The sequence below is a fragment of the Arachis hypogaea genome, chromosome 10 (assembly GCF_003086295.3).
Source record: "Arachis hypogaea cultivar Tifrunner chromosome 10, arahy.Tifrunner.gnm2.J5K5, whole genome shotgun sequence".
Lineage (NCBI taxonomy): Eukaryota > Viridiplantae > Streptophyta > Magnoliopsida > Fabales > Fabaceae > Arachis > Arachis hypogaea.
This window is the reverse complement of record NC_092045.1, coordinates 106,351,867-106,363,461: the sequence shown is the minus strand read 5'-3', so window position 1 is coordinate 106,363,461 and position 11,595 is coordinate 106,351,867. Positions and strand designations below refer to the sequence as shown.

General features: G+C 26.7%; 1 protein-coding gene across 1 annotated transcript; it reads right to left on the bottom strand.

The window, feature by feature from the left end:
* Positions 1-8,976: 8,976 nt before the first annotated feature.
* LOC112717899 (zinc finger A20 and AN1 domain-containing stress-associated protein 9-like) lies at positions 8,977-9,465 on the bottom strand. Its single transcript, XM_029289422.1, has 2 exons — positions 9,345-9,465; positions 8,977-9,224 (listed from the first exon to the last, which is right to left on the bottom strand). The coding sequence occupies exons 1-2, from the start codon at positions 9,463-9,465 to the stop codon at positions 8,977-8,979; spliced, it is 369 nt and encodes a 122-aa protein (XP_029145255.1).
* Positions 9,466-11,595: the final 2,130 nt, after the last annotated feature.

Genomic DNA, 11,595 nt, shown 5'->3' with positions numbered 1-11,595 from the left:
TAATTAATATTATATATATTTTGTTACACTACATTTAGTTATAAAAATTTTATTTATTTCTAATGCTTATATTAAAAATAAAAAAAATTTAAATTAGTGAATTTTAATCTATAATATAATAATAATATAATAATTATTTTATATATTGTACGAATATAAATTAATTATTTTTTTATTTGTAAAAATTTTAAGAAGCTTGAACTTGTTTTATATATATATTTTGATGAATGTGATATATTTTTTTATATAAATAATTTTTTTTAAAAAAATCTAATAGTTAATCTATTACTTTTTTATTTTAATCCAAATTAAATGTTTTTTATTGTTTTTGAAAAGAAAATCTTTTGAGAAATTTAATAATATGTAATAAAGAATACCGAATAAATTATACAAAAACCAATTAAAACACAACATAAAAACATCTTTAACAAAAATTGAAATAAGCGTTTTTATCTGAGTAGTCACCTAAAAAATTTTGACAATATGTACATACAATAAATTTTAACAAACATTTCTTTTATCTTTTGAAAATGTTTTTAATTGTTACACCGCCTAAAACGACAGACTTAAAACAAACCACCATATAATTTGTGTGCCCAAAACAAAGTTTAATAAGGCAAGATCAGTTTCACCTTTATATATATATATATATATATATATATATATATATATATATATATAACACCAAACAAGATCTTCATTAATTTTATGCTTAATTTGTTTCATAAAACTCATTCTATTCTTTAATTTTATTATTGTTTTTCTATAATAAAATTAAAAAAAAAAACTTTATTTTTAAAAAAAAGTTATTCACACTTTATTTGCGAGCATCCAATTTTTTTTTAGCTTAGAACAAGTTTGTCGTCCTCTTTTTGAACCTCGTAAATTTCACAAAATTCGCTGTATTTCTTAATGAACTTCACAAAAAATGTGAAGTTTGTAGCACCTCAACAAACTTCAAATGTCAAATCCACTTGTCATCTTGTTTAAATTTTGCAATCACTTCTTTTTTAGTGTTGGGAGTACTATTCCTGGTACATCATTCTTCTCAGCATGTATGTGATATACACAATTAAACAAATAATAACTTAAACGTATCATTTCATTTTTTTTTATGTATTTTTAAGAGTACGTATTTTTAAAAAATAATATAGAAATAATCAAAATATAAAATATAATGCCATTTTTAAATATGACTTATTTCTGTATATACCTCGAACGAAGAGAATGATAATACCATTGCTATTGTCGCTGAGCGGCGCTGAATAAATCATACTTGTTGTTTGCACTATCCAGGTTTTTTTTTTTAAATTAAGAGTTTTTATCGTAGTATATGTTCTTCCAAAAGAAGAGGCAAAGTCTTGAAGTTTGCTGAGGGATAAAGCAAACCTTGGCCAATAAGCTGAGGTTCAAGGGCTACCACAAACTTGCCCCAATGAAAAAAATTTTCTAGAAATTAAAGATGGTTTAATTTTTTTTGAAATCAAAATTTTATTTTATTTTATTTAAAAAAAATGCCAAGTATTATAGTATAGTACTACTCCTCATCATATAATCACCACTTATTAATAATAATAATAATAATAATAATAATAATAATAATAAAAGGCGAAACAAAGAAGGGTACGATGAATTTATAAAGAATAATTTATTTTAACAAAAATCTTTGCTAAAAAGAAAAATAATTCAATGAAGATCCTAAATTCTTTCATCTAATTTATCACGAATACAAAGAGGATTCTACTTTGCCAAAATATTGCGACCAATATCCTTAAAATTGAACTCACATTCATGAATTTCTGGATACCTATGATTTCCACAAAACAAATCTCCACATCGACACTCAAACCCTATTAATCCAACCTTTTTATTGCACCTGTTGTACCTTTTCTTCGTTTCGTTGTTGTTGTTGTTGGTAGAAATATCGTCAACGGTTGCTCCAAAGTCTCTGGTAAATCTTTCAAACGCATCAGTTAATGCATGGTTGTTTTTATTGCTTTGTGATTCCATGATGATGAAGGTTTGTTTGATGTGATCTTTGTAACACTTTGAGCAAAGATTGTTATTGGCAGAGAACCATAGAAGCCGCAACCATTGACACAAAGTGGTGGATCCATGTCCTTTCAGAAGAAAAATAACACTTTGTAAATTTGGAGAATAGAGAGTTTTTTTTGTTATAGGAATAAAAGACTTGATGTTGAAATTATTGGACGATTAAGGAGGCTGTTAAGGTTAATTTATAGAGGAAGGGGAAATCGTAGATTTAATTTGTAATAAAATTTTGAAAGAATAAAAAAATAAAAAATTATTGTATGTTGTTTTTTGGGAGAATAATGCTACTTATTTATACTAATTACTAATTTTTAATTTTAAAATAAGATAAAACAACTAGAATCTCTAGATGATTCTATTAGAGAAAAATAAGTATAACTAACTTAAAAAAAATAAGCATAACAATTTTTTTTTTTAAAAGAGAAAGATAAGATAATAAATAAAAATAACACCAGAATTTAATAAGTCCACAACTTGAATAAGTTCTGATGAAATAGTTAAAGAAGGCGCTTGTGGCGCGGTGATGCAGACACAGAAGAAGATTCCGTGCTTCAGGGAGAGAGAGCAAGCAGCAATTTTCAGAAGGTGCGTAGAACGCGACGCGATGATTTTAGGTCTATTAGACTTGGAAGGATAAGAAAAGAAAAGCTGAAGGTGATGTAGAAACATACAAGGAGATACTGTGCTTGAGGGAGAAAGAGCAAGCAGCGATCTTTAGAGTACACGTAGAGCACGATAAGAGTGATCTTTAGAGGGCACGTAGAGTGCAGACGGAACTGACGGAACTGCTGAAACAGAATGCAGATAGAACTGACAAAAAGAAACGCAAACGGAACTGATGGAAGAAAGCGTAGATATAACTGTGGGAAGAAGACGCAAACGAAACCGCAAGAAGGAAGCACATACAGAACTGCGGGAAAGAAGCACAAACAGAACTGCGGGAAGGAGGCGCAAACAAAACTGCCGGTAAAAAATTCATATTTATTTTTAAAAAATTATGACCATAGTGAATGATCATTCCATGAATGGTAGTTGTTTTCTGTGAGAACAGGGACAACCAAGATTGAAATAGAATTTTCACTTGGATGGATGTAATAGGGATTGATTGGATCCTGAGCTAAATTGAAAGATTGACTATTCATTGTGGGAGGGGTTGAAAAAAAGAAACATGGTGATATCTCACTGTATATCCTCCTCAAGGAGAATATCATAGTATCAAAATTATGGTACCAGAATCTCTAGATGATTCTGTTAGAGAAAGATAAGTATAACTAATTTAGAAAAAAATAAACATAACAAATTTTATTTTTAGAAGAGAAAGATAAGATAACAAATAAAAATAATACAAGAATTGAATAATTTATTGTTAGATAAGTTAGACATGAATTTTGAGTTTGATTAATCTGATCTAACCGAAAAAAAATTCTCTAAAGTGATAATATTAGTAAAGTAGTAAAGTAATGCTTTAATAACCTTTAAATTTGTAATATTTATTATTTATGAGTTCCATTATCGTAATCCAAAGATGATTAATAGTATATTTTTTTTTCTAAAGTGATAATATAATTTGAGAAGAGCTAGATCCAATCTAATCTAATCAAATAACTTAATCTTTGACTAACGAATTTATGATTCGTATTTAGATTTGATTAACTACTTAAAAGATTATTTACACGGATTTAAAACAACACGCTCACTAAAATAAATATTTAATATGTAAATAATAAAAAATAAGAGTAATCTTCAATAAAAAAAACTTAAAGGAAAATTATGATTTTAAAATTATGTAATTGGTAAAATATGTTTTTTAAATATATTTATAAATTTAAGTATAAAAAAATTTATTATTCTATTTTTACAGGTTTAATTATTCAATTATGATAACTTTGATTATTTTTGCCGATAACTTTGTTAGACGAATGTATGAAGCTTTTGTATAAATATATACAAATACATGATAATTCATTTGATAAGAATGTTTATAGAGGATTTTTATTATATATATTGCATGTGTTATTTTAAATATTTTTATAAATTTTATATTTTAATATAAATTCTATAAAATAGTTGATTTTCGATTCATATGTAACTACATTGTAAAAATATAAAATAACATTACATTCATTTTTTGGATTGAATTGAGTTTCATTTTAAAAAATTAAAGGTAAAATAAAGAAAAGACGGGCTGACAAAAAAAAAACTAAGATATTGATATATTTTAAGTACAACTATATTATATGTACATTAAAATTAGTTACTAAAATCAGCTATTAATATAAAATATATTTTATAATATAAATACGTATTAAAAATAAATTAAATTACATATATATTTATACACAAATACACTAGTAACTAATTTTAATAGTTGATTTTAATATACAAATAATTTTTTTTTTCACGTATTCATCAAGATCAATGGAAGATTACGACTTATTTAGGAAAAATAATCTTAAGTATCCACAAGTATTGTGATTTTAAATCCTAATCAATATAGGTACTTAAATCTAAATCAATCCACAAACAAAAATACTCATCTAATATAACAGAAATAAAAAACGGATCAAAACTGAAAATATTTGAATTGATCTCATTTTAACAAAGAGCATATAAAACTATTGTTTTATTATAAACGTAAGATTTTACTTATAATATATTTAATTTGTTTCGGATTTTATCTTACCCGTGCATTATTATTATTATTATTATTATTATTATTTAAATAACATTTTACAAATGTGAAAATTTATCAAATTAGATTCATTAATTTTTTATTTTATAAACATAAAGTTATTTCTATTCTTTTTAATACTAAAACCTTAGAACTTTATATTTTTCAAAATCAAATAAATCAATACAATTCAAGTCGCAATAATTAGATTTTTTATCGCATGTATTTTATGATTAATATTATATTAATTTTAATATTTTTTATATAAAAATAACCTAATTACAAAATTAAAAGCAGTGTAGAGATTTAATTGAAAAGAAAAAAGATATAAGAGCCTAATTCAAAATTAAATTTGATAAAAAAAATATAAGAACCAACAGAATAATTAAATCTTATTAAAATCCAATAAATAAAATTAAATTTTAAAATTTATATAACTATCATGACATATATAACATAAATTAAAATAAAAAATTTAAAAATAATAATATAATATTATTAATATTTTACTGATTATTTAATATATATATATATATATATATATATATATATATATATATATATATATATATTTATTGGGACGAGTAGGGTTGGGTAGATGCTCTTTAAACCTGATCTCACCTTATTCTATTCAAGATCCGGTCCTGTATTGAATTAGATAATATCCGTCTTGATTATATAGGGGCAAAGTAGGTATTTATAAGTCTGAATAATATTGTTATTTTTAGTCATGCAACTCATAATTATTCTTGTTTCTTTTGAATATTGAAAATTGATAGTAAAATATGAATATTTAAACTTTAGTAACTTTTCTTTAATAGAAAAATCCTAAGTTATTATGGTTTTACTATATAAATAGATGAATCGAAAATTGCGAACACAAAAATGGAATTCACTAAACTTTTATTCCATATAACTGTATGCTTCTTTTACCCGTCACTTGTTTATGGAACTATAGATGCTAATAACAATACTAACTCTAAGATAGGTTTCGACCATGATGTTCTAGTTGGTCCAAATCCAAATAATAATAATATGCCAATTAGTAATAAAATGTCATGGTTGTCAAATTCACATAGACGTTTTCCTGTCCAAAAAAAAAAAAATACTATTTTCAATAAATATACGTTTTGATCATAATGTTCTATTTAGTCTAAATTCAATCGACAATAAAGTGTTGCTGCTGTCAAATCTACAAGGATCTCTTTCTGCAAAATTTCTCTTTTTCAAAAAATATAACTCTCGATCAGGATGTTTTAATCGATAATAAAGTGTCGCCATTGCTAAATCACATAGACCTCCTTCTATAAAATATTTTTTTTTAAATAGTGTAGGTCTCGACTATAATGTTAGTCCAAACTAAATTGGTACTAAAGTGCTATTTCTACTGTCAAATTTACATAGATTTTCTCTTACAAAATCCTCTTTTTTAAAAAAATGTAAATTTCGACCATAATATTCTAGCCAGTGTTATCGGAATTAGACTGTACTGGCTAGTGTCACCAAAAAAAAAAAAGACTGTACTGGCTAGTTTGACAAAAAAAAATCAGATAAATCAGTGGTCAAACCAATTCGAGTGGATATATAAGATTATTTTTCCTAACTAAGTCGTAATCCTGCTGCAAGATATATATTTGCAGTAGTCCAAATCCAGCCAATAATACAGCACCGGCAATATCGCCAGGTCCTCTTTTCAGAAATTTTTTGTTAAAGAACATATAGAATTATAGATCATCACCACAACAGTCTAATTAATAAGTTTACCTGGTTAAGTCCACTTTATATATTTTTTTCTTTTTATTTATCATTATGTCCACTATAATGCAAGTTTATTGATAAAATTCCAGGTTGTATTTTTTTTTATTGGGTATATAATTCCAGTTTATATTTTATTCGTATTCCTCTACTTACATTTCAGTTTTAATTTAATATATCGATATGGGTATGAGGTTATGGTGTTCTTATATGTAGTACGAGGTTCTTTTATATTTCACCTATCAAAATTAAACAACAAATTATACCAAGCATTTTTTTTATCTTTCGGGATTGTTTTTAATTGTTTCCCCTAAAACGACAGACTTAAAACAAATCACCATTTAATTTGTGTGCCCAAACAAAAGTTTAATAAGGCAAGATCAATTTCACGTTTATATATATAACGATAGAACCAAGCAAGATCTTCATAAATTTTACGCTTAATTTGTTTCATAAAATTCGTTCTGTTCTTTAATTTTATTATTGTTTTTGGCGTATAACTTGCTAATTATAGATGGCTATTTTTTTCTACAACAAAAAAAAAAAATATTTTCAAAGAAAAATTATTCTCACTTTATTTGCAAGGATTTAATTTTTGTGTGTGGAGCAAGTTTGTTGTCTCCTTCGACGAATTTCGTCAATGGCAAACTTTAAATGCTAGATCTAATTATGTCGCCTTACTTGAGTTTTACAATCACTTCTTTTTTTAGTGTTGGGGAGCACCATTTTTTCTACACCATTACTCTCAGCATGGGTATGATACACACAATTGAACAAATAATATAATTTTATCTCTTTTTTCTAGTTTTTATCTATTTTAAAAAATTAATATAAAAGTTCAAAAATATAATGCCATTTTTAAATATAACTTGTTTATGTGTACTCGTTAGATGGAGAGAATAATAATGTCATTGTCGTTGTTGCCGGACAGTATTAAAAAAGCCATGTCATGCTTGTCGTTTGTAATCTGTACTATCTAGTAGTATTCAACTTCGCAACTTTTCTTCTCGCTCAAATCAAATTAGATTTTTTTTCAATTAAGAGTTTTAATTATAGTATATGTTCTTCCCAATACGGAGGCACAGAGATGCTTTGAATTTCGCTGAGGGGTATGGCGAACTTTGGCCAATGAGTACTGCCTATCCGCATGCCAAGCGTGCACCTTCGCAGCCCCGTTTTTACTGTTGCAATTCACCACCACCATTGACAACAATGACAACACTTCGACGTTAACGTATTGTTTAAAGCCATGCAGAATCTTCTCTCGGTTCTCGCCTTCCATGGCTTCGACCGCAAGATTTTATGGCGGTTCTCGCTTCTTCCTTCCTTTCTTCCTCCGCCATCTTCGCCATGAACCTCACAACGCCTCACAGTTCTACCACAACATGCTAGACGTGCAGTGAGAAGGTATGCAGTGGAAATTTTATACAAGCATGTGGATGTTTGTTTTTCATACAAATAAGATGTTTATTCTTAATGTAAATGGGATGTTTGTTCTTCGTATAGATGAAATGTTTGTGTTTAATGTAAGAAGACCATTTTAATAAAGATACAAATTTTTTTAAAGACATTTACATGTGTCATATTATTATTGGACATCTTTATTAAATCGGTTAATAATTTATTTTTTAATAAACCAGAACGAAATCGGTTTATTATAGCAACAATAATAAACCCAATTGTCAGCATTATAATTATTAGACCCGATTTGATCCGATCGAATTACACAATCTAAACCGAATATTTTTAATTTTTTTTATAAAAAGTCAAATATATCCCTAACTTCTTGTTTTGTGGACATTTAAATCCCTAAAAATTTAAAAATACAATCAAATTTCTAAAAGAAAAAATAGATTTATTGTTATTGTTATAAAAAAAATCAGTTTTATTCTAATTTTTTAAGAAATTAAAAAATAATCGATTCATTAATACGTCCAATAATAATGCAACACATAAGCGTCTTTACAAAAAAGACATTTACGCGTGGGAGTATCCCTTAATGTAAATGGGATGTTTGTTCTTCATGCAAATGGGATGTTTGTTCTTAATACAGCACTCGAGGTTGGTGACGACAGGAGATGGCGAGAGTTGGGAGGGGAGTTGGATTAGAAGGGAGTGTAATTAGAGTTAAAAGGGAGAGGCGATAGTTAAAATTTCCAATGGTAGAGTTAAAAGGATTTTTTTTAAACTTGATTTGGAGTGATTTTATTTTTTAATTTTCAGTTGTTAAAAAATCAATCCATTGTTCACGTTGTTCAAATTTTTCATTGTCTAGCTAATAAAATCCAAATTTTTTTATTTAATTTAAGAAAAAGCCTAGTATTATAGTATAGTACTACTGCTCCTTATCATATAATCACTACTTAATAATAATAATAATAATAATAATAATAATAATAATAAGACGAAACAAAGAAGGGTATGATGAATTTATAAAGAATTTATAAAACATTATAACAAAAATCTTTACTAAAAAGAAAAATAATTCAATAAACATCCTAAATTCTTTTATCTAACTTATCACGAATGCAAAGAGGGTTCTGTTTTGCCAAAATGTTGCGACCAATATCCTTAAAATTGAATTCACATTCATGAACTTCTGGATACCTATGCTTTCCACAAAACAAATCTCCACATCGACACTCAAACCCTGTTAATCCAACTTTTTTATTGCACTTCTTGCACCTTTTCTTCGTTTCATTGTTGTTGTTGTTGGTAGAAATATCATCAATGGTTGCACCAAAGTCTTTGGTAAATCTTTCAAACACATCAGTTAATTGTTGGTCATGATGAGATTTGGTATCATCTAATAATGTTCCATTATTATTATTATTATTATTATTATTATTATTATTATTATTATTGCTTTGTGATTCCATGATGATGAAGGTTTGTTTGATGTGATCTTTGTAACACTTTGAGCAAAGATTGTTGTTGGCAGCAGAACCATAGAAGCCGCAACCATTGGCACAAAGTGGTGGATCCATGTCCTTTGAGTAGAAAAATATAGCACTTAACAAATTTGGAGAATAGAGTTATTTTTTGTTATCGGAATAAGAGGCTTAATGTTGAAATTATTAGATGATTAAGGAGGCTATTAAGGTTAATTTATAGAGGAAAGGGGAAATCGTAGATTTGTAGTTAGATAAGTTAGACATGAATTTTGAATTTTATTAATCTAATTTAATCTTATCTTATCTTATCTAATGAAATAACTTAATCTTTAGTAAATAAATTGATGATTAGTTTTTAGATTTGATTAACTACTTAAAAGATTATTTACATGGATTTAAAACAACACACGCACTCAAATAAATATTTAATGTGTAAATAATAAAAAATAATCTTCAATGAAAAAGCTTAAAGAAAAATTATCATTATAAAATTATGTAATCGGTAAAATATTTTTTTAAGTATATTTATAAATTCAAGTATGGAACTACATTATAAAAATATAATATAATATTCATTGTTTGGATTCAATGGAAGTTCATTTTAAAAAATTGAAAGTAAAATAAAGAAAAGATGGGGGCGATAAAAAAAACTAAGATATTGATATATTCCAAGTATTCATCAAGATCAATCGAAGATTACGACTTATTTAGGAAAAATAATCTTAAGTATCCACAAGTTTAGGCATTGTAAATCCTAGTCAATATTGGTACTTAAATCTAAACCAATCCACAAACAAAACTGCTCATCTAATATAAATAAATATAAATATATAATACAAATCGAAAACGGAGCAAAACTGCAAATATTTGAATTGATCTCATTTTAACAAACAGCATATAAAATTATTATTTTATTATAAACTTAAAATTTTATTTATAATATAGTTAATTTGTTTCAGATTTTATCTTACCCATCCATTATTATTATTTAAATAACATTTTACCAATGTGAAATTAGATTTATTGATTTTTTTTATTTTATAAACATAAAGCGATTTCTATTTTTTTTTAATACTATAACCTTAGAACTTTATATTTTTCAAAATCAAATAAATCAATACAATCCAAGTCACAATAGTTTATATCAGATTATACATTTCAAATCAAATTATTTTTTCCTCAAAACCAACCTAAAATCGCGAAATATCCCTCCTTGTCAATGATTTTACCTAAATAATTGTATGCATTAAGATCAATGAATTATTACTATTTGGAGAATAAAATTTAAAAATAAAATGAAATTCTTAGGTATTGACGAGTTTCATGATTCTGTTGTTTCTTGATTAATGTTAAGGTCTAAAACTATAAAGCGCAGCCTCACAAATAGAATAGGTCAGTTTCAAACATTTTCTTTTCCCTTGAATTGAATCACCGATTTGAGTCTATCTTCCAATTCTCCTAATGTCAAGTATGAAGGCTATCATGGATATAAGCTTGAGAGTTGAGATAGCTTGGAATGCGTATCACAACTTGCAAGAAAGACAACATTGGAAGAAATATTGGTCCCTAAATTGACCTAAATTTCTCCGTGGATTGTGTTGACCGACACACACTCTTCAAAGACAAATGAGAATTTGTATTGGAAAGAGATTTGTGGATGCCTCACTTCCACCAAAAAAAAAAAACATTTAAAACAAACATCAACACCCTTTATTTGTAAAACCGTGGTTAAATTAAATCCATCATTCAACACCAATAACTTGGCTATTAGATAAGATAACGGTTTATCTCTATCTTGCTATTTGATTAAGTTCATGTCACACTCATAATTAGTATAATTGAATCTCGAGTGTCTGCAATTGCAATTCAACTTGGATACAAATGACGCAAATTGGATACAACCTAGAAATCAAAAATGAAAAATAAAAAAAAAAGGGGGGGGGGGGGGGGTAAAAGAAAAGAAATGAGGTTCCATCTGCCTGCTTGCACAAATGAACTACAGCAAAGATATTTGACCAGTTTATTGCCTTTCATAATTCATAAGCAATGCAGATCACAGACTCAATTTGAAATGCTTCTGTGCATATAGATGCTTCTAACACATTGTATCTTGATGTTATATTTGCCACCACATTACTCGTGTACAGAGAGACATGTCACAGTGCCACTAGGGAAGCTTTAATGCTTGATTGCTTATAAAATAGTAATGAATGGAGAGAAATG

Excerpts from the sequence above, each read along its gene's own strand:
- LOC112717899 (XM_029289422.1), bottom strand. The coding sequence starts at position 9,465 with ATGGATCCACCACTTTGTGCCAATGGTTGCGGCTTCTATGGTTCTGCT. Across the intron at positions 9,225-9,344 it reads CATCATCATGGAATCACAAA|ACTTTGGTGCAACCATTGAT; the intron begins GCAATAATAATA and ends GATTTACCAAAG.